We start from the raw sequence: 23,276 nt of genomic DNA on the forward strand, positions 1-23,276 counted from the left end.
CTGGAAATACTTCAAGATAAGCTAGAATTCGCAAGACAACGCAGAATTTGTGTGTCCGGCTGCATCCCCTGCTTAACTGAGCAAAGAGGCACCTTTTAAAAGTGGTGATTCTCTTTATTGAGCAGGGGAAGAGCAACTGGCCATATCCAACCCTAGCACAGCATCCCTCCAGTGGCTATTGCTGGGGTCTTTCTTATGTTTCTTTTTTAGATTGTGAGCCCTTTGGGGACAGGGAGCAATTTAATTAATTTCTTAAATTATTTCTGTATGAAAACCAGTAGAAGGCAGCTTCCTGTGTTCCTAAGAAGAGTCCACCAAGATAGGGCCAGCTGTCCTCAAGCTGGGAACCTCCCCTCCTGGCCTTTGCATCTGCTCCAGCGAAATGCCGGGGCCAGCTGGTCGGATGTTGGAGAAGGGAACTGCATTCTCTCTGTGGTCACTTTGCTGGTAGCTCCTTATTGCCTCCTGTGATGATGGCTGGCATAAGAGCAGCCCTGCTGGATCAGGCCCAAGGACGCTCATCTAGTCCAGCATCCTGTGTCACACAATGGCCCACAACATGCCTCTGGGGAGCCCACAGGCAAGAGATATGTGCCTGCCCTCCCTCCTGCTGCTCTGGCTCCCCTGCAACTGGTATTGAGAGGCGTCTTGCCTCTGAGGCTGGAGGTGGCCTATAAGCCACCAGACGTCAGCTCTTGGCCTTTGGTCGTGTGGATGCAGGATGCCTGCCTAAGTCTGGGGAATAAGTCCCGCCCTCGTGCCCACCAGAGAAAAAACTACCAAGGCTGTTATGAGAACCACCACTAAGATGTTACTTAAATGACATTTAAAGTAAAACTTGGTGGTTGTGGTGGTTGTTTTCCCTCCTTGGGGTGCCAAACGAGGTGCAGCTGCCCCTGGGTGCAAGCGGCTCTGGTGCGCCGCTCTTTCCCACCCTGCCCAAGAACCATGCTGCCTGCAGGTTGGCCATTCATCAGGTAGAGCTGCAGGGCATCACACAGTTCTGCCTGAAGAATGGCCAGCCTGCAAGCAGCATGGCTCTTGGGCAGGGTGGCGGAGAGAGAGGAGCAACCCCAGCTGCCAGCAACCAGAGGCAGCTGCCCCTCATTGGCTGCCCCCCGCCCCACCGCCCCACTCATTAAGATGAGCCTTTACTGCCTTAGTCCAAAACCGGAGGGATTTCAAAGAAAGCCAAACAAGAATTGATAAGACTAGCAAGTAATTTGTACTTTAAAAAAAATAAATATCTATCTAAGTTTATATCTTGCCCTTTCTTGTGAAACCAAGCTCAAGGTGGGAATATTAAATAAAGCAAGATGGAAGAGCAGTGCAGTCTCACTACAACCTTCTAAAATTTGCAGGCTCAATGCAAACTGCAGTCTCAGAGCTGTAAAAGCCGGATAGAACAGAAATGCGGAAGCCCCAGGGCGGAGGCCCCTCTGATCATCCAGCAGCCCCAGGCCTGCCTGCCCACGGCTCGCTGCGCGCCCTCCAGCTTCCCTTCTCCACCCTGCTGCGCCCCAGACACTTGCCTTTCCTCCCCCGCCAGTCTGACCCCCGGGCTCCGCTGACCCTAACCCTAACCGGTCGACGGTCCACTGGAGAGGAGAGCGGGGCTCCCCACCCCAGCTCCATGGGGCTCCTCTCCCCCCCCCCGCCCGCCCCCTGCCATGCGGCCGCCTCTGAAGGTCGCTGGCGGCTGCTGCGGGCACTTCTGCAGCGCTCAGGCCTTGCGGGCTTCGATCCCCTTTCCCCAAGGCCCAGGCCCGCCGGCAGGCACGGCCCTTCCCCCGGCCCGCTGAGTCCGCAGACCCTTCGCCCTCCTCGCCTGGCGGGAGCCGCCGCCCGGCCCGGCTGGATGGGCAGGTGGCGAAGAGTGGGGGTCTCTCCCTCGCGAGCGCGCCTTCCTTCTGCTCCGGAGTCGGGGGAGAGGGCGGGGGCGCCGGGAGAGGGGTGACCCCGCCCCTCCGTTGCCTGCGGCTTGCAGCGAGCGTCAGGCCGCCGCCGCCGCCGGGGGCGAGGTGAGGAGATTCAGCGGCGCCCCCCTCCCGCCAGCCAGCGGCTTCTGCGGCAGGCGGGTCGGCAGCCGATTGCGGAGCAGGCGCAGCCAGAGCATTGGCGGCGATCGCGCTGCAGCCTCCTCCGCCCCGCGCCGAGGCCGGGCTGGGGTGGGGGGGGGGAGAGGTGGGGCGAGGGTGGGCACTGGGCAGCCCGAGCTTAGCCCGCCCTTCTTCCTGGGGGGGGGGGGGGTTCCAGTCCTCGCTCGCTTCCCCGCCCCAACGGGGAGGCTGCATCGCCAAAGCACGGAGGAGGTGGGCGGGCTGGGAGGGAGAGCTGACCGTGCGGGGCAGGGTGGCGGCGGCGGCGGGGAGGGAGGAGAAGGGAGGAAGCGGGACCCCCGCCCGCAGAGGGGCCGCGGGCTGGCCACGCCGTGGTGCTGAACGGACAGCGCCCGCCCAGCCCGCCACGCCTTGCCCGCCAGCCCCGGCCCGCCGCCAGGGGGCGCCGCCGCGGGCTTCCTGCATGGTCAAGCCAAGCGCCCGCCCCTCCGTCCCGGGCTGGCCCAGCGGCTGCGAGCCACCATCGCAGCAGCAGCAGCAGCAGCAGCAGCAGGAGGCGGAGCCCGCCCCAGAGCACCCATGGTCGCTTGCAGTGGGGCACGCCAGCTAGGAAGACCTAGTGCTGGATGTCCCCAGCCAGGCAGCATGCGCCCCGAGGCAGCCAGGCAGGAGGGCCGCCGGGCAAGGACAGGTAGGTCGGGGTCGGGAGGGAGAGCGCCCATCCGCCAGCCCTCTGGGCGCCTGCTGGTGGTGGTTCGAGGGCAGCAGCCGGAGAGCTGGCCGGGGTTGCAGGGCGGGCGGCGGAGGGGGAGAGAGGGGAGGATGCTCATCTGGGGCGAAGGCGGGGGGGGGGGCGGGGGCGAGAGCAGCGCAGCAATGAAGTAATCCTTCACTGCACGTAGGAGCCGTGTGTGTGTGTGTGTGAGGGCGTGGTGGTGGTGGGGAGATGCAACAACAGCCCAAGCCTACCCTCAGAGTCAGTCCTTGAGCGGGGCGAGGTTGGGGAAGAGAGCCAGGGAGCCCTGGAGTAATTCGTCCTTTGCCTGCGTGGAGGGCGTGTGCGGCAGCGGCAGCGGCAGCCATGGAATCCGCCCCCCCGCGGCTACTATAGAGCCCAGAAGGCAAGGAGGAGGTGTGGGCGTGAGAGTGACACTAGGCGCTGCTGTGAGCCCGGAGACTGTGCATTTGTTTCCAAGGCTATGGCTGGATTTTCCTCTGGAGAGCTCTGATGGGGCAGGGCGGTGGCCTGTCCGGGCACTGGACGCTGATCAGCTGCTGGGCGTCTGGCAGCACCACAGCCTCAGGTGGGCCCAGGCCATTCGCTGGTCTGGTCAGTGTCTGTATGGAAAAGGAGTGTTGGTAAGCAGGCGACATGGCACAGAGCAGCTGTGTGGGTCAGAGTGAGTCACAACCCTAAAACAGTGGGGCGTGTGTATGTGTGTGTAACGGAAGACCAGAGTACAGAAGCGCACATAGTGGGCACAATCCAGCCAAAGTTAGTCACAGCTGGGCTCCATTTCACAGCACCTAAGAAAAACTTGCCTGGATCGGGCCAAGTCCAGAATCCTGCCTCTCATACTGACCAGCAAAATGTTTCCAGGCATGCAAGCAGCGCTTGAAGACAAAAGCCCTGTTTTGCTGTTGTCCCCCAGCCAGCTGGTATTGGAGGTGAATTGCTTCATTCATTCTGAGAGCTGGAAGGGACGAAGGTCTTCTACCCCAGGGGTTCCCATCCTTGGGTCATGGGGACATAGGAAACTGCCATATACTGAGTCAGACCCTTGGTCGATCTAGCTGAGTATTGTCTACATAGATTGGCAGTGGCTTCTCCAAGGTTGCAGGCAGGAATCTCTCTCAGCCCTATCTTGGAGATGCTGCCAGGGAGGGAGCTTGGAACATTCTGCATGCAAGCAGGCAGGTGGTCTTCCCAGTGCGGCCCCATCCCCTAAGGGGAAGATCATACAGTGCTCACACATACTGAGGACTCCCATTCATATGCAAACCAGGGCAGACCCTGCTTAGCAAAGGAACAATTCATGCTTGCTACCACAAGAACAGCTCTCTTCCCATAGAAGGAGAGCTCCCCGAATGTTGACCTGTCACCCCCAGTCACAATGGCTGAAGGTGCTGGACTGGCCCCCACCACACAGGCCGAAGGTGCCGAATGCCAGATAATGAGCTACAGCTCCAATCATCCCCAGCCTCAACAGCTGAGACAATTGGAATTGCCATCCAACAATGTCCACCCATCATTATCTGGGTACCCAAGCCTGGGAACCCTGGTTCTTGTCCAACCAACTAGAGCAGGAAGTGGCAACAGGCAAAGTTAGCAAGTGTCAAGTGATGCACATGGGGACGAAAACCCCCAACTTTAAGTATACGCTGATGGGATTTGAACTGTCGGTGACTGACCAGGAGAGGGATCTTGGGGTCGTGGTGGACAGCTTATTGAAAGTGTCAACTAAATGTGCGGCAGCTGTGAAAAAAGCCAGTTCTATGCTAGTGATAATTGAGAAGGGGACTAAAAATAAAACTGCTAATATTATAATGCCCTTATACAAAACTATGGTGTGGCCACACCTGGAGTACTGCGTACAATTCTGGTCACCACATCTAAAAAAGGACATTGTTGAACTGGAAAAGGTGCAGAAGAGGGCAACCAAGATGATCAGGGGCCTAGAGCACCTTTCTAATGAGGCAAGGCTACAACACCTGGGGCTATTTAGTTTAGAAAAAAGACGACTCCGGGGAGACATGACTGAGGTCTATAAAATCATGCACTGAGTGGAGAAAGTGGATAGAGAAAAATTCTTCTCCCTCTCACATCACACTGGAACCAGGGGTCATCCCATGAAATTGATTGCCAGGAGTTCTAGGACCAACAAATGGAAGTATTTTTTCACACAATGCATAATCCACTTCTGGAATTCTCTGCCACAAGATGTGGTGACAGCCAACAACCTAGATGGCTTTAAGAAGGGTTTGGATAACTTCATGGGGAGAGGTCTATCAATGGCTACTAGTTGGAGGGCTACAGGCCACCTCCAGCTTCAAAGGCATGATGCTGCTGAATACCAGTTGCAGGGGAGTAACAGCAGGGGAGAGGGCATGCCCTCAACTCCTGCTTGTGGCTTCTCAGAGGCATCTGGTGGGCCACTGTGGCAAACAGAATGCTGGACTAGATGGTCCTCCTTGGGCCTGATCCATCAGGGCTGTTCTTATGTAACAGTACCCCTGACACAGGGTCATGCAGCCTATGTTTGAAATCCTCCAGCAAGGAGAGCCTGCCAGCGCATGGGGCAGGCTTCAGGTCTTGGAGCATGGACGCTCCATCTAGCCATCATCATAGACACTGATGGAACTCTCTCTCATGCTTCCCATGGGTTGGGCAATACCAGCCTTTGTCTATTTCCACCCCCCTCCCCAGAAGCCTACTGCGTGGCTTACTTCCAGGAACTCCCTTTCCCCATCTTGATGTTATGCAGATAGATTAATTCTGCAGTACACTCAGCTGCCATGTTTGTGAACCACTTCTGTGGACGTCTTGTGTGATGCAGTGTGTCTGGGTCTGCGTCTGCGTGTGTGCCTGAGTGAGTGTACAAGAACAACCTCCTCCTGCACCTCCCTTTCTGGTGACCTTTACGCTGAAGCTCTGTTTGCAAGAGGTGTTTGCCCAGCTGCTTCCTTCACAACATTTTGTCAAGTCTCTTTCCCCAAAGAGATGGGGCCGTGCAGATCAATGCTGGGTCCCACTCACAGACCTGAGGAAGGACAGAGCAGGGCCAGTGCCAGGGTGCACCCGAGCAGCAACCCAGGATGGGATGCCCAAGAGGAGACCCCGACTCACCCACCCACCCAGCTACAGTCAGGAATGACACAGAGGACCTTCCCTCACAGCTGCAAAGGTCATCCCGTTCCCTGGGGATATCCCAGCAGAGCCAGTGTGGAAGTGAACGTCAGCGGGGTGGATTTGGGTCAACCAGATTCCAACCCGATTTGACTCTGGTTGAAATCCCTGCTTACTCATAAGCAGGGATTCTTCCAACCAGAGTCAAATCGGGTTGAAATCTGGTGCACTGGGTAACCATGGGCTGGACACTCTGTCTTGGCCTAATCTGCCAAAAGATAAAAGCGAGTATAAGGCCCTGAATTGCTTGATGGAAGCGCAGGATGATTGAGGGAAGGGTGTGACTATAACTGCTGGTGCTGCTTTTACTGCTACTGCTACTACTACTACTACTACTACTACTACTACTACTACTACTACTACTTGCTGCAGCCCCCTCTCTGTCCATGCCACTGTTTCAGTCAATCAATCAATATTATGCTGAATATTTGGTTTAAAGAATAATAGAAAGATGGTGGGGGGCAGGTGTAGGAAGCCTGACTGCTGTCCCAAGGAGTTCCCAGTCTATATTTCAAGGAGAGGTTAAAAGTGAGAATAAGAAGCAGAACCGAAGTGAGTTACACTTGGGCTCACTTTGAGCTGGGGAGGAGAATAAAGGGTTGAGTCAAAAGCTCCCCAGAAAAGGTGGGTCTGGGGAATCTGACCGTTCTCCAAATGAAGGTGAGCTGAGAGAGGCAGTATGAGCAGCACTGAACTTCCCATGAGTAAAGAGCGGAAGCCGTGTTCTCTGGTGGGCTGTGGGTCTCCGGAAGAGAGAGAGGGTAGGGTGGGGATGGAGAAGAGCTGGGAACGGGTAGGGTGTGGGAAGGAAATGCAGCTGAGCACGGAGAAACTCCTCTGCTGTGGGATGGTTGAGCACCCGCAGAGTCTGGGAACTGGAGACTTCTTGGGAGGGGAATAGAAGCATATATTAAAGAACTGGGTTCAGGTCAGGAATGCCCCGAATCATCAGGATGTTGTGCACCAAGTGCACGGATGCTCTTGTGGGGGGGGGGGCAGATGATGTTGTGGTCTCAGATGGTGAGCAGGGAAGGCCCTTGTACAAGGCCTGGTGTTCTGGAAGAGCCCCTCGAGTCGCCATCCACAGGGGGTCCTTTGGAAATACTGGGTGGCAAGGGAAGAACCAGAAGCATGGCAGCCTTGCGTAAAGCTGGCATGGGGAGCGGGGCTCAAGAGCAAGGTCTCAGAGCGAGCAGGTGTTGCCAGCAAGGCACCTGGTGCAGAAAGTGGCTTCACTAAGCTTAGAAAGAATGCTGCCCTTTCCTGCCTGTCCGCAGCAAACATCTGATGCGTAAGTAGCCCTTCTGTTTAATCCTGCTCTTGAGGAGACCCATTGGTAGCCACAAGAGTGCTCTTTCTTTTCTGCTAAGTGTTTCTTGGGTCCCATGGTGCCTTCAAGTTCGGGGACTTGGAGGGGAGTCCTTGGGGTGTCTGGGGGTTGAGATCCATTCTTGGAGCCCCTCTAGGCCTGCTGGTTCTTGGGTGGTGGTGGTGTCATAGTGTGAGCTGGGTCTTTCAGGGGAAGTCGTGGTGCTGGGGAAGTGGAGGGCTGTGGCGGTTCAGGGTCCTCCCCTGGGGTGGGTGTCCTTGGGATCATCTGCCTGGATGGTGAGGGATGATTCCTGGGGTGGTTCTAGAAGGGGGCTTCGACAGAGGTTTCTGGTCATCGGGGACTGGGGCCCATGCTTGGGGGTTCCTTGGCCAGGGCTGCATCTTCTGAAGATATATCAGGCTCATCTGATCAGGATTCCTCAGGCTCAGAAGTTGTTCCAGGGTGGATTCTGACATGGGGCGTTTGAGAGGTGCGATTGGTGAGGAGGAGGATTCAGTGGGTGGAGACCTGAGCACACAGCCTTCAGCTTCTCATCGATCCATGTCCCCTTGTCCTTCTCTCCTGGCAGGTGAAGTGCTGACAGGGATGACCCAGGGGCCTGCATCCCAATGGCATCCTCACAGCCCCTGGAACTGACAGTCTTGGAGAATGGTCCAGGGCCCAGCCGAAGAGCCCCACAAGGAGGGCCTTCAGCACCATGGACAGATCCCAGCACAGGAATTGAGAATGCCTCCTACCAGGGTGAGGAGGAAGAGGAAGAAGAGGAGGCTGAAACCTCCTTCCGGAGTGGTCAAGGCCCTGCAAGCAGTCTCCGGGACCACACAGCTCCCCCTAGGGGGGACCTCTCTCCAAGGTCAGAGGATGGCCCTTTGTCGGACGCAAGCGGCAACTCCGTGGACTACGGCTTCATTTTGGCTTTGGTCTTCTTGGTGAGTGGGATTTTGCTGGTGATTGTTGCCTACAGCATCCCACGGGAGGCACGGGTCAACCCAGATTCGGTCTCTGCCAGGGAGATGGAAAGGCTGGAGATGTATTATGCACAGCTGGGTTCCCACTTGGACAAGTGCATCATCGCCGGCTTGGGGCTGTTGACTTTAGGGGGGATGCTTCTCTCCATGCTCCTGATGGTCTCTATTTACAAAGGGGAGCTCTATAGGAGGAGGACCTTCCCAGCTTCCAGGGCTCCCCGGAAGACCTATGGATCGATAAACCTGAGGATGAGGCAGCTTAATGGAGAAGGGGGGCAAACCTTGGTTGAGAATGAGGTCATTCAGATGACGGAAGCTGCAAGCAGCCACCAGAACTGCTGATATTTCATCGCAATATCAGTGTCATGTCTGACAGGGCCCTTCCTGCTTCTGTTTAAAGTTCTGTGGTCAAAGAAAATGTGTTCTAGATTTTTTTTTTTAAAAAAAAGGTCCAGTGGTCATATTTAGCGATAACTTCATACCTCAAAGAAGATCAGGGGGGAAAAAATTGGGAATTTCACATCCTACAACACATTCATGCCAGGAAGCTGTTTCAGTCCAGTCTCAGGCATAAACTGATGATCCCTCATTTGCTAACACACACACAGCAAGAAGTCCACAGGAACAACCTTTGGGACATTAAATGTTACTTTCTATTCCACTGGAGTAGGAATTTCTTTCTGAGGCACCGAGTCTAGATTTCAAAGAAAACATCTGAGCCTCCTGCAAGTTTTCTGTGCTATGTACAGTTCTGAGATTTACTCGCTTTAGCTCTTTGACTGTCATACAACCAAATAGTCTATGCTGGAGAAACAGAGCCAAAGTTACATATCAATCCTCTTTGCATTTATTTATATACTGCAAGCACAGTTTAAGGCCTGTACTTTGCAGCTAGGCTACTGGATTTTTCTGCGGCCAACAACCTGTTAGCAATAGTTCAGTCTGTAAGATATGTACTGCCAAACCTCGCCACCCATCTTCCCAGCAAAAGGCCAGAAGAATGCATTCGGATGTGATGCTGTTTGTACGATCTTTCTTGGTCTAAGGTCTCGTTGCATCACAATGTTTGCATTTCTAACACACCTTCATTGTGCAAGTAAAACCTTAGTGGAAAACCCACTGGCTGACTCATAAGCACACAACCCACACCAGCAAACCCAAGTCCTGCATCTCAAGAATGCCACTTTCAAAACCTTCCTCTGTCTTTGGTAAAAAGGAGAAGGAAGCAAATGGCAACAACCTCCAGTCATTTTCCTTGTTAGTGAGGAGCCTGTTTCTACCAAGTCACCTTCCTTTGATGTCAAAAACCTTCACTGCAATTAGGAGATAAAATTACATCTTGGATACAAAGCATGAAACATTAATGAAGGCCAGCATGAGGCCAGTGGAGAGGCAAGTGTGTCAGCAGGAAGTCTTAAAATGGAAATAACTCAGATGGCCCAAGAGAAGGTGACCTCTAAAAGGTACGGCTGCTGGGGAGAAAAATTGCTGTTCTCAGCCAAATTCTAAAATGTGCAGCCATGTCCCAGGAAATACAGATTGCACAGTGTTTGAGCCTGCAGTGAACCAAGGGAAGACACCATCACACTGAATGCCATCAAATTGCTCCTGCCAGATTTATCTGCCTTTAAAACTTGCCTTAGATTTCCGCCCACCCCTTGTACTGGCGATAACGTTATAATTGGAAAGGGGAGGGCAGGATATTGTTTCAATAGTAACTGGAGATGGAGAGCATGAGAAAAGTCCTGCTGGGTCATCAGGTTGGAACTGCATATGCAGCAAACTGAGCTCAGATTGCTGGAGTATATAGGGAGCTGTCTTCCCTGTAACAGGGATTCCCAGATGTTGTTGACTACAACTCCCATCACTCCCAGCTGCCACTTCAACACTTGGTCACTTCATTCCGCTGCATGGGCAGTTCAGGCCTCGGTGCTGGTGGGAAGCAGGCTTGTCGAGATCTGCAGGCAACCCTGTGCATGCACCTCTGAATGCACCCAGGCTCCCCACATGTGAACCTCCCTCTCCAGTTTGGGTGTCCATGTAGAGGTCCCTGTGGAAATGGATGTGTGGAGGTCAGGGGTGGGGCAAACAGGCACAATGGCGGCACCAGGAAAAAAAAACTGAGGGAGAGCTATAGTCTGGGGTCTAGAGGCCTCCTCCAGCCTCAGAGGCAAGATGCCTCTAAACGTCAGTTGCAGGGGAGCCACAACAGGAGAGAAGGCAGGCCCTCACCTCTTGCCCGGGGGCTTCTCAGAGGCATCTGGTAGGCCACTGTGTGAAACAGGATGCTGGACTAGATGGGCCTTGGGCCTGATCCAGCAGGGCTGCTCTTTATGTTCACAGAAGGGGCAAAGTGCATTTATAGATGGGCAAGCTGTGTCCCACAAGTTAGATTTCTGAAACAGAAATGGGGGGCCCACTGGGGAGCAAACTATGTGTCTGAGAGGGTGCTTGCCCCCCCCCTCCTGGTGCTGGCCTTAAACAGGCTTCCTCGGTCCATTCATGTGTGAGCGGAGTCATCAACATGGCTTCAGTTAAGAATAATTGGGATTCCCATTGACGGTACCTGTGTTTAGCCTTGTTTCAGACAGTTTAGCTAAGCCACTAAGCAGTTGCCCAGAGATAAGTAGGAAAGAGAAGGTTGTAGGAAGGATGCATCATTACTCTGCATACTCCACTTTTTGACAACTGTATCGTGGTCATTGGGCACAGGATACAACATCTAGAGAACCTCAGCTTTTGTTTTAACAGAACAAGTTGCTAGCCCTTAAGGCGGCACAGGTAGGCTGGAGGGCTTCTGGATGATACCTGGGGACATTTCAGAAGTCATATTCTGGGCTGAGGTGACCTGTCTCCACCTCCACCCAAACGAACATCTAAAAGGTATTATCTAGAAGCTCTCCAGTCGACCTTTGCAGCCTTAAGGGCTAGAAACTTGCTTGGTTGAAACAAAATGCAAGTGTTCTCTCGAAGAAAAGAGCCTTCAGCGTCCTCCAGCCAGCCATGTAGCTTTGGAGCAGGGTCAGAGTCTCCACATCAGAGCACCAGTACTGGATATCTGGGGCAGGAGACTGGGCTTATTCCACTGAAGTCCATGGAAGCTGCAGCTGCCGGCGGGGATGGGGTTCAACCCATGGCTCCTCCTGCTTCCCTGTGTTTGTGTCAGGCCTTGGTGAGGCCAGGCTTCAGGCAGCTGGCTGCCCATCCAAATGGACCAAGGGAGTACATGGCCCCAAACAGGCAGAGGTCAAGATTCAAGGCATCATGAGAGGGTTTCGTGGGGGGTGGGCAGAAGCAGGGCTGTTGTTCCCAGAAGGCAGATGTCAAGGCAACACTCAGTAACAGGGGGGCACTGCAGTCCAGGCAGCATCCTTATGCTAGAGAGGAAACTCTTGGATGAAGACGCGAGCTCTGCAGCCCGGGCTTTATAGTGCCTGCTGGGTCGCCATTGGCCCTTGGGGGGTCAGCTGACAGGCAGCTCAGGCGGGTTGGTACTGCAGCCTAGAGGGCGCCCTTGAACTGCAGAGATCAGTGCCAGGCTCCAAAGGGGGCAGAGCAGTTGTGGGGTGGGAGCTGGAAGGGAGGTGAGGTGGTGGAGCTGGGTTGCTGGGATCCCCAGAAGAAGACCCCCCTCCCCCCGCCCCCACCCGCTGTGCCTTAGCATGAGAGCCCTCTACTTTACCATACGGCTAGGACTGGCAGTCCACAAAACCTGGGCTAGAGGGCAGAGGTGAACCTCAGGCTGCTGGTTATCCACCCCTACCCTTGAGAATGTCTGCACGACTCTCCGGACTTCCATCGTGACATGCAGTGGCCTGGCTGTTCTGCAGCAGTTCCTGTCGCAGGTCTGGTTGTGCTCACAGCACAACAACGCACGACGACACAGCCAACCTGGGTCTTTAAATGTAGGTCAGTTCCAATCGTGTATAGAGTGGGGTCTGGGAGGAAGCAGCGGAAATTGCCCAAAGGAGATGGCAAGTCTGAAATGACTAGGACAGAAGGAATCCATTTTGATGGTCGGGTTTCTTTGGGTAAGCTATCAAACAGATGGGTAACCACTGTGCACAGCTCCCACTCATTTCAAGGGGGCATGTGCAGGAGACCTTCCCATTGGGTTGTGCCCATAGTTGTTGGGAGGGAGAGAGAGGGTCAGTGCACACAGGCATGTCTATTGCTGGCTCTCTCAGAGGCATAGTTCAGCCAGGGGTTTCTGAACCTAGCCACTAGGGGTGGCTTTTCTCCCTGGAGTCTCTCCTCTGAGGTGGATTTTTGCCCAGTTGGATTCCAGTGTCAGGATTGATCCTGACTTGAAGAAAAGCACCACAATATTATAGGAACATAGGAAGCTGCCTTCTACTGAGTCAAACCCTTGGTCCATCTAGCTTAGTACTGTCTACCCAGACTGGCAGTGGCTTCTCCAAGGCTGCAGGCAGGAGCTTCTCTCAGCCCTGTCTTGGAGATGCTGCCAGGGAGGGAACCTGGAAAGCATGCAGGTGCTCTTCCCAGAGTGGCCCCCTGATCCCCTAAGGGGAATATCTGACAGTGCTCACGTGCATCTCCCATTCAAATGCAAACCAGGGCAGACCCTGCTTAGCAAAGGGGACAATTCATGCTTGCTACCACAAGGCCAGCTCTCCTCCCTTTATGTGTGTGGGGATGTAGGGGGTGAAAGGTCAGGCAGAGGAAGGCTCAACAATCTCCACGTGCCTTTTTAACACTTAAAATTGTACACACACCCCCACACACTTTACAGATGATCAGGACAGACATACCAGGGATGGTCAGCCTGAGGCTGTTGTATTACAATGACCATCATCTCCAGCTGCAATTTATTCTAACTAGGGGTGATGGGAATTGTAGTCCAACAACAGCTGGAGAACCTCAGGATGGACAAACTGGCATTATACCAATATAACATCACCTGAATCACAGCATGGTAATTTCTAATCTTGTTCCCTTGAAACAATAATCTGGGATGAATTAAAACATCCCCTTGGGGTATCTGACAGACCGCCATCCATCAGGGCACTGCAGAAACGCAAACCTGTCGAGTGAACATCAATTGCTTTCGCTTTCAATAAGATTAAATGCCCTTCAGAAGAGCTCAAGTCCTTAGAGAGATTAGATCTGCAGAAGGTCCCCGTTGATTGGCGTTGGAGAGACGCTGAGCTTTGTATTAAAATGTAAAGCTCTTTCGCATGGACTTTAATGGAATCAGCTCCATATTACGTTGTCACCATCTTGCCATATTATCCCTTAAGGATGCCCTGAAGATTGTACTGATGGCAAAAATCCATTCCCCGACTGAAACAGGAAATGTTTCACCCCAATACATACCAAAATTGGAAAAGGAAAACCCGCCAGAGATTATCTGCAGCATCTGAACTGACGAGGCCAGAAAGAATGCATACTGATGGTAGGTTTTCTTTGGGCAAGCTATTAAATATGTGGGTAACTTTCTTGCACAGCTCCCATTCATTTCAGTGGGGTGTCTGCAGGAGAACTTCTGACTGGATTGTGCCCATAGTTGCTTGGAGGGAGACATTAGGTATATTGCTGGCTCTTTCATCGCTTAATTGGCCAACATATGATAACTGCCAGCCAAAATGTGTGAACTACTCCCAGTGGGACTTTGCGTGATACACATGTTCTGCCTGCAGTGATTCACCTGTGATGGTTTGATCCCACATGCAAATCATCCTTTTATGTTACAACCAACAGACATGTATCGACCATCCCACAGAATCTATATAATTATTTCTCTTAGCCACCCACCGTGGGGATGCGTGTCTTCAGGGCGGAACTCTTGTGCAGAACTCTCGCGACACGCTGAGAGAGTTCCCGGCAAAGATGGGAGCGAGGACGGAGAAATTGGGGCCCGATTGGGAAGGAACCGCATGAGGGAGGCGGTGGGCCCAGACGCGACGGGGAGGCAGCGACGCGCCCGGCTGCGGTGGTGGCGGTTTCGGGCCCGGCTGCGGTGGCGAGGTGGCGGCGGGGTGAGGAGGTGGCTGGACCACCAGGAAGAGGAGACGGACCAGGAGGGAATGGACCGGCTCTAAAGCCGGCCAGAAAGTGCGGGTGGGGAGTGGGGGGAAGGACCAGCCCGGGCAAGAAACGCCGGCCCCAAATACCGCACAGATGTTCTGTGTGAGGTCGGTTAGTGGGTAGAAAACGGTAACTTTTGTAGGGGCCAAGTCTCTTTAGTGCTCAACATCTGCAAGCTCTCAAGTTACAGGAAGCTCTTAGTTCAAAGGTGTTCAGAACAAAGCAAAGTGGAGGTGAATTCAGTGGTTGACACCCTGACTAAGTTCCTCATTGGCGCTCTAATTGAAATTAGGTTGTTTAGAGTTACTTCTGAGTAGTACTACAGAGTAACGTAGTCTGGATGTCAGCCACAAATGCTTACATGTAACATCTGGCATGCACAGCAAGGCACAGATTTAATCCAAACTGCCTGCGAACAAGTTATTGAAAAGACGCCACACCTGGATTGTCAATGTTACCTTCTACCTGGCAATTTTGCTGCAGAAGAGCGCGTGGGACTTGAAAACTCCAGTGAAGTATCCCATGAAGCTGCTGGCTCAGGGAAGGGGACGACAGCCACTTCTAGAATTTTGGGGGCAAATCTACCCTACACTAGCAATCCACTCTGCCCAGAGACTCCTTGGGACTGCAGTTATGGGAAGGAGGCTATAGTAGGGCTCTTTAATTTTCAGCATCGTCCCTGAACTTCAGTTCCCAGGATTCTCTGGGGAAGTCATGACACACAAAGGTCATGTTATCTGATGCACGTGTGTGTAGTGCTGCTCTGCTCTCACAGTCTGTGGAACTGGTGGAGTGCTAGCATCCCAACAGAATGCTTCCTAGATCGATACTGTTAAATATTTGAGGGTGTGCCATCAAAGACTACATCACAGTGCTCTGGAACCCGTCCTCTTTTATGCTGCAATTGATTTTTCCATTCTTGCTTCCTTCACTAGACACGCAGTGAGTTTATGCTTCCAAATCTTTTGACTTTGGTTCTTTGGCATGAGGCATGCCGCTGGAATTCAGTTTCCTGGATGTCTCCTTTTTGGATGCTGACATTCCAAACAACCTAACCTAGTTTCCGAAGGGAAATGAAGGAACTCTCCATTCTTCCATTTTTAAAGTTTCTGAGTTTTGTACACAAGAATACTTTTTATGCATAGTTTCCTCCAGCTTTCGTTTCCTTTGCTTCAGTTGAATTATCCCCTCATTTTTATATTACATAGGCACTTTTTTTGGAGGGGAGCGTGCAGGATTTTGTTATCCACAACTAATGCAGAGAACCTGAGCCTCTTCAGCTGTAGTTGGACTACAACTCCCATCACCCACTGCCACAATAGTCCAACAGCAGCTGGAGAGTGTCAGGTTGGCCCTCCCTGATAGAAGGAAAGCTGTGGCAAATCACACGCGCTCCATTTCCAGAACCCACTTTAGTTATCCATTCTAGAGTCTCCATTCTAGATTTCTACATTCCAGAAATCCATTCTAGATTTCCCATGTCTTAGCTTTCCTAAACCAGAATTTAGGAGGAGGGGAACACAGGGCAGAGCAAACCAGAGGAACACTAAAGGGGTGGAAAGGAGGATATCCACTCATTCAGATCTCCACCAACCCATGGTCAAGCAGGAGCAATATCAGCACAGTCATTACTTGCAGATGCTGGTATATACCTCATGGTTTCCATGCTGCTTGGTTTGCATCAGGGCGGCCCTTTCATGAGGCAAGGTGAGGTGGCCCACCTGATGACTGGCCAGCCTGCAGACAGCCCAGCTCTTGGGCGGCCACCAGGAAGCACCTTCTCTTGCCTCCCCCCGCCCCCCCGCCCCCCGGCTGGTTAGGACAAGCCGCCTCTTTCCACAGAAGTTTTTGTTTTTATGACAAAGTGGACCTAGACAGAGCACACTCTTTGTCCAAAGTTCTTCCTTTGGATCTGATCCACGTGTTTCATTTTTGACCCAAGACAGTCAACCTGAAATGCATTTGCCAGGTCAATTTCATGCGGGGGGGTGTGTGTGTGTGTGTCTTGGGAATGCAGCCCCACAGCTGGTGTTTGATATACCAAATGCATGTGGGCAGATTCATAAGAAATGGTCATGATTGCCCACACTCAATGAAAAGGACAGAATCAGGCCATAGCCTTGAGAATGGGGCTTGATTCCAGTTGGGTGTCAGGTGAGCATCGGGTTGCTTCACCATTCCCTCCCCTGACAAGCTGACGAATGCAAGATGTCTTAGCATGCAGAGATGATACGCAAACTGGAACCATGGGTTGTGAGATGTGTGTAACCTTGATGTAATTTCCTGCCTGTAAGAGCGGTTTGCCAGTGGAACAGCCTGCCTCATGCTGTGGTGGGCTCTCATTTCCTGGAGGTTTTCAGACAGAAGCTGGGTGGTGGCCAAATGTCAGGAATGCTGCAGCAGTTTCCAGCACTGGGCAGGAGGTTGGACGAAAAGCCCTTCGAGGTCCCCTCCAACTTGGACATTCTGTGATTCTTTGACTATATTGTGCTTGCGATTACAGCAGCTACAGGGCACACTATATATTTCACAAAGGCAGGGCAGGGTTTATTTATTTATTTATTTATTTGATTGATTGATTGATTGATATACCGCCCATCCAAAAATGGCTCAGAGCAGTTTATAAACATAGTAGCCATGTTTATTCTACAGAAGCAGATTGTGTTGGTGGTGGTTCTGATGCCCCCTAACTGGAGGACGATGTTTTCCTGAATGCTCTGGAAGTGGACGTGGGTATGTCCCTGGAGATGATGGTGCTTAAAGGATTGTAAAGTTAGAAAGTAAGTAGGTAGGTAGATAGGTAGGTAGGTAAGTAGGTAGGTAGGTAGGTAGCATGAAAAAAATGGGGGGCAGGGGAGAGGCACCAGACAGCATGGGAATGTGGTTATATAAAGCACTTGTATATGGGTATGTGGCAGGAATTCACTGCATGGGAAAAGTGAAAATTCAGACAATTGAGGGACAGGAAGAAAAGATGCAATAAGCCCTATTCAAACATTATGCTGTACGTGCATCTAGGTCTCTGCACACACGCAAATGTGTTTGTGTGAATGGTTGTACATGTGTTCATCTTAAAAGGAAACCTGGGTTCAGGCCCTCTCAAATGCAGCGTACAGATAGGAAGTGTACTGTTCTGGGTGTGTTGAGTGTCATGCATGAAGAACTGTGCCTGCGTATGGATCTGTATGGGCACACTGTGTACAGATTGTATGTGCATTGGTGATAGTGTGTGGATAGGGCTACAGAGGCATATTCTTTGTTGTCTTTCTTTAATAGCTGCATCAAAGGGGATATTTTTGCTTTTTTCACACCTATGTTGTATCCAGTGCACCTGCCACAAATGTCTTCTTCTATGCAATTGTTAAAGATCAAGGAACGCCCCCCCCCCTCAAAAAACAACAACAACAGATAAGTAAGTGTGTGTGTGTGTGTGTGTGTGTGTGTGTGTGTGTGTGTGTGTGAAGTTGGAAAATAATGATTTATAAAATTTATGAGGAAGTTTATAAAATTATGACCAATGTGGATAGATTCCCATCCACCACCCTCTCACCCCACCTTCTCACATCTTAGCACTTGGGTTACTCAACCAAGCTGATTGGCAGGTTCAGTACTGACAATTTGTTTCCACACAGTGTAGATTTAACTTATGGAATTCACTGCCACATGATGCAGCATTAGCCACTACCCATAGCCAAATGGCCTTGAAAGAGAATTAGAAAAATGGATGGAGGACAGATCCCTCTGTGGCTATTAGCCATGGTCGCAGTAGCGATTGGTCCTAATGAGCCAGGCGGGTGCCAAGGAGACAGCTCAGGTTGCTCTTTTCACTCCCGCCCCATGCTACCTGAAGGCGGACCATTTGTCAGGTAGAGCGATGTGGCTAACTGTGTAACTCTACCTGACAAATGGCCAGCCTGAAGGCAGCGCAGCTCTCAGGCAGGGCAGGAGAGCGAGTAGCAACCTGAACTGCCTCCTTTGGTGCCTCCCTGGCTCATTAGCCTCCACTGCTACTGCATGATAGCTAAGTGGAACTTCCTTGTAAAGAGGCAGTCTACCTCTGACACAAAAGTGTTGTGGACAGATTCCAGGGGATGGCTCTCTTTTCCAGGCCCTTCTTGTGAGTGTCCCAGAAGCATCTTTTTGCTTGCTGTTGGAGATGGAAGATTGGATGGAAGATATCTTTGGTCCAAGCCAGAAAGGCCCTTTTTATTTCCTCTGCAGCAGGGTGGCTAACCTGAGGCTTTCCAGCTGTTCTTGGACTACAACTCCCATCATCATCACCTGCAGTTTATTGCAGTTGGGGATGATGGGAGTTGTAGTCCAACAACCTGATCTCCTTTCTTTGGGATGGGGAATGGGAAGCCATGCTGTCAATTCAAGCGGGAGATGCAGGGCATCATCTGACACAATCTTTCCCCCACAAGGAAATGCTTTTTGTAATGATTTCTACAGCAATATTTTAATTGAAGAGAGCAGAAAGGAGTCGTCGTCCAGTATTCAGCTGATATAGATTTTCAGAGAAAACTGGTTTTAGAGTGGATTGACGGTCATGGCTTCTCACTTCCCCACAGAACTCCGGGAATTGGAGAGGTTTTTTTCCCTGAGTGCTGAGAACTCTTGCACGAAGATTCCTAACCCTCCCCATCAAATAGATCAATTTCCACCCCACGAATAACGTCCAGCAAAACAGGAGCAAGTATAATTGGTGTGTAAGCAGCCAGTGAGGGATGTGGGGTCATACAGAGAAGTCTTGGAGACACTTTCTTGATGTAATCAAGTCTATGGGTAAATGGGGAGGGGGTGGGAAGTGGCCAAGGGTCTGGGGAAGATGGAATTTCAAAAGATAAGGGTTGCCAGACACCGATGGCCAGATGCATGTCTTGGTGCAGGCAGGCAATGTCCCTTTCAGTCTCCACTGGGGAAGCCGGTCAATCCATTTGCTTCTCCAGAGGACAACTGGATGGCGTTAAAACATACCGGAGAGCAGAGCTTCTCAACCCTGGTCCCAAGATGTTGTTGGACTACAGCAGGGATGTGCCCGAACCACAGTTCAAAGCACAGTTCGAGCACTTTTAGGGAAATTCAAAAGGGAATGTTAAGAAAAAGGAGATTAGGTCTCTCAGCTTCCTGCTGGAGTGGCATGCATCTCAGTAGCCATGATAACCACACACATGGTGTCCGCGCATGTGTGGATGCCATGTGTTTGCTGATGCCGTGCAGGGGTGGTGGTTATTGGGATGCATGCCACCCCAGCAGGAAGCTGAAAGGGGCGCCGGGGAGCAGGTAAGGGGACCTGCTCTCCTTTATCTTTAAGATACATTTCAAATTTCCCTGAAAGTGATTGAATCAAACCGTGGCTCATGCACATCCCTAGACTACAGTTCCCATCATCCCCAGCCACAATAGCCCTTGGGATGTTGGGATTTGTAGTCCAGTAACATCTGGGGACCCAAGATTACGAGCCCCTGCACTAGAGCCAAAGGATACCAGCCTTGGTTTCTCCTCCATAGGCTGGTTTTCTAGCGAAAAGGAACTTGTACAGAGGGGTATTCTATCAGGTGAGCCCCCACGCATGATCTGAAGTGAAGGTAAAGTGTGCCATTGAGTCAGTGTCGACTCCTGGCAACCACAGAGTCCTGTGGTTTTCTCTGGTAGAATACAGGAAGGGTTTATCATTGCCTATTCCCTCACAGTATGAGATCATGCCTTTCAGCATCTTCCTATATAGCTGCTGCCCGATATAGGTCTTTCCCATAGTCTGGGAAACATACCAGCGGGGATTCGAACCCACAATCTCTGGCTTGCTGGTCGAGTCATTTCCCCGCTGCGCCATTAGGTGGCTGAAGTGGTCCAGCCCAAATAGAGAGGAGAACAAGATCACTGGTTTTACCTGGGAGTTCTTCACCCAGCAGGCTTCACTGCAGGTTTTCTGTGAGTCTCTATTGCAAACTCGAAGTTGCCCCCGCAAAAATGATGCAAAAAGTGCATTTCTTTTTACCCCGGATGTAAATTGGATTGCACTAATGCACAATGAAAAACCTGAATTGTGTGTGAATTGCTCCCCTCCCCAATAACTCGCAGGGACTTCGGAGTAAATCTGGCCAATATGTGATTATGCCCCCTCCATTCCGGAGGAGATGTGAGCTAAAGGGCTTTAGAAGCCCCGTGTGAAAAACTCTCTGCTGCAGACTCTAAATGAGCCAATGAGAGGGTGGGATGCTGGTAGGGGCTTAAAAACAGAATAAATCACAGTCAATAAACAGCTGCCTCTGTTCTCTATCCAGGGCTGGTGATAATACCGGACCTTAAATAAAAATAAAATAAAAGATGAGCTGTGCCTTAAGCCTCCAGAAAAAACTCAGAAGAAGGGGAAGGACGGATCTTACTTGGGGAAATGACTAAGCGAAGCAAGTTGCCTCTAGAAACGTCCATCATTCCTCGTTCTCACAAAACAACTGAGGCTTGCTTGGCCCACTTACGCCCTCCCTTCTTGGGCCATGAACTGTTACTGAGCTTCATTCTCAAGCAGCGCTTTCCACATATCTCCGTCTTTCTTGCCCCAAAGCACATCTGTAGATCCATCTATGAGCAGTGCACAGGGCTTCCCCTTAAAATTTGGTCCAAATCTTTGGGCATATGTGCAAGTACGTCTGTTAAAAAAAATAAATAAGAGGACCTGCCACCTGGGCAATGGATTGTGGAGTGTGATTGGCACCCAATGCCACAGGTGAAGTTCTGGAGTGGGTGAGAGGAGATGGGAAGAGGAGGGATTCCATCACCCCTTGGATGGGAAGTGCATGTTCATGCCTATCAGAACAGGAAGGGCCATGCACAGCAGTGATGTCCCACATTTGGGCCTGACTGCATTGACGTTCCTCAACTGCACCACAGCGACCGCCCAGTTCTCCGCATTGTGTGTATGGCCATTTCCGAATGCCCCCTTTCCCCTCCTGTTCTTCATTGGACTACCCTCCTTTCCCTTCTCCTGCTCCTCCATGGGCTCCTCCACAGGCCCGCTCCACTATTCATGGCAATGGCCCATCTTTCCCATCCACTCTCGGGTGCTATCCCATCACCATTCTCTGAGCCTCCTCTTCCCCCAGCCCAGCCAGCATCCTTGTCTTGCCTACCTAAGATTTCTAGGAAGGGGCCCAACCACTTCTGCTTTCTGGCACATGGATGGAGCTGTACGGAAGGCAAGCAGGAAGAGCCTCCACCATCGTCCTCCATGCATCCAGAGAAGCAGAAGCCCATGCAGGTGCATATGAAGCTGCCTTATACTGAGCCAGACCAATGGCCCAATCTCTCCCAGCATTCTCTCTTCCTACTCTAGCAGCTCTCCTGGGTCTTGGCCTTTCCAGTCCTGAGATTCCTCTAGTCCTGGAGGATGCAGTGAAGTCAATCTGGGACCTTGTGTGTGCACGCCACACAGATGCTCTATCACAGAGTGAGGGGTCCTTCCTTATGTCCCAGGTAGCCCACGCTTGGTTAATAGTGGGGCGTTCAGGTTCCTGGTTAGCCAAAGAGGCCATCAGGGTCTCTGCCTTATAAAACTGTGCCCTTCCCTTAACTCCTTGAGAAGGGAGAAGTTACTTCTGTGGCCCTGATTATTTCAACAAGAGACAGAGGTTTTCTTTTGCTAACCACAGGTGGTGGTGGGGGGAATACGGCAATTATTCATTTCCAGAGTTTGTAAAATATTCTCATTTCCAACATGCCCGCCAGGCAAGCCGTCCGCATTGTGCAACACAACAACATCTTTCTTCTGATGTGTGGTCAGCCTCATAGCAAAAGACCAGTCGGTAGTAGTGGAGGTATTTTAGCCAATGTTTCCAAAATGGTGTATTTGTCAACCATCATTTTTCACTGTGTTCCTCTGTTGAATTAAAGTTGATCATGTGATACTCAATTCATTTCTGTGTCCTTTCCCTTGCTTCTTTTGTTCGAAGTTGGCTTTGGAAGGGCTTCAGAGCAACATGCAGAAGATGCAGGGGGCACGGAGAGGAAACAGCTGACCCTAAGTGAGCCAGGATGCTCCACCGGAATAAACGTTCATGCTGGTGCCCTGTTGCAAGTTTAGAGCCAAAGAACTTGCTTGGCAGCACCTGGAGGAAAGAAGCTTATCTAATCCACCACTGCCAGATCAAAGGCACATAGGAAGATGCCACCGGCTGAGTCCTACTATTGGCCCAGCTAACTCAATATTGTCTACTCTGTCTGGCTGGGGATTGAACTTGGGGCATGCTGCAGACTAAGCGGATGCTAAGCTGCCACTCTATCCCCCAAAGCCTCTCCCCTACCTCATCCTCCAGATCTGGGAAGTTCTAAGGAAGAAGGGCTGCAAGCTGTAGAGCAGGGGTGGCCGGGCTGCTGCTCTCTAGCCCAAGGATTCTCAGCCTTGGGTCCCCAGATGTTATTGGACTTCAACTCCCACAATCCCCAGCTCCAGGGGCCTTTGGTTAGGGATTATGGGAGTTGAAGTCCAATAACACCTGGGGACCCAACGTTGAAAATCCCTGCAGTCTAGCCAGGAATATTTTTCAGCTGGACTTGATTCAGTTCAAAAGACAGCAACAAAGTGCACATACATTGACAAAGTGCATTGGAAAGATAGCGCCAGAGTGTGGGAGTTGGCACAGAAGGGTGCATCGCCGTGTGCTGGTGTGCCCAGAATCCGCTGGATGTATTTAGGGAGAGCCTGTCTTTGTCTTGCACAATTCACAATTGTCAGGGGGTTAATGCTTACAAATAGATCTTGGGTGAAATCTTTAAAAGTCCAACTTGGGTAACTTTTTCAAAGTGAATTATACACTGTATTAGCTCTTGAACCAGCTATTAGAAGAGCCTTGTGATTAACTGAATGCCTATTTCATACTTTGGACAAATACACAGAAACACAGTTGGGGACATATTCAATACAGCAGACTTTTGATATACATTTCACAGATCGTTCAGACCTG

At 51.5% G+C, this 23,276-nt stretch overlaps 1 protein-coding gene across 3 annotated transcripts; it reads left to right on the plus strand.

The window, feature by feature from the left end:
- The first annotated feature begins 1,925 nt into the window (after positions 1-1,925).
- Positions 1,926-22,225, plus strand: TMEM74B (transmembrane protein 74B). Of its 3 annotated transcripts, none has more exons than XM_053249109.1 (2): positions 1,926-2,021; positions 7,869-22,225. In XM_053249109.1, the coding sequence occupies exon 2, from the start codon at positions 7,909-7,911 to the stop codon at positions 8,608-8,610; it is 702 nt and encodes a 233-aa protein (XP_053105084.1). In that variant the 5' UTR covers positions 1,926-2,021; positions 7,869-7,908; the 3' UTR covers positions 8,611-22,225. The 3 variants fall into 3 exon arrangements, with proteins under 3 accessions (XP_053105084.1, XP_053105083.1, XP_053105085.1); XM_053249108.1 differs by lacking the exon at positions 1,926-2,021 and adding an exon at positions 2,346-2,751; XM_053249110.1 differs by lacking the exon at positions 1,926-2,021 and adding an exon at positions 6,778-7,258.
- Positions 22,226-23,276: the final 1,051 nt, after the last annotated feature.

The sequence above is a fragment of the Hemicordylus capensis genome, chromosome 4 (genome assembly GCF_027244095.1).
Source record: "Hemicordylus capensis ecotype Gifberg chromosome 4, rHemCap1.1.pri, whole genome shotgun sequence".
Lineage (NCBI taxonomy): Eukaryota > Metazoa > Chordata > Lepidosauria > Squamata > Cordylidae > Hemicordylus > Hemicordylus capensis.

Excerpts from the sequence above, each read along its gene's own strand:
- TMEM74B (XM_053249109.1), top strand. The coding sequence starts at position 7,909 with ATGGCATCCTCACAGCCCCTGGAACTGACAGTCTTGGAGAATGGTCCA.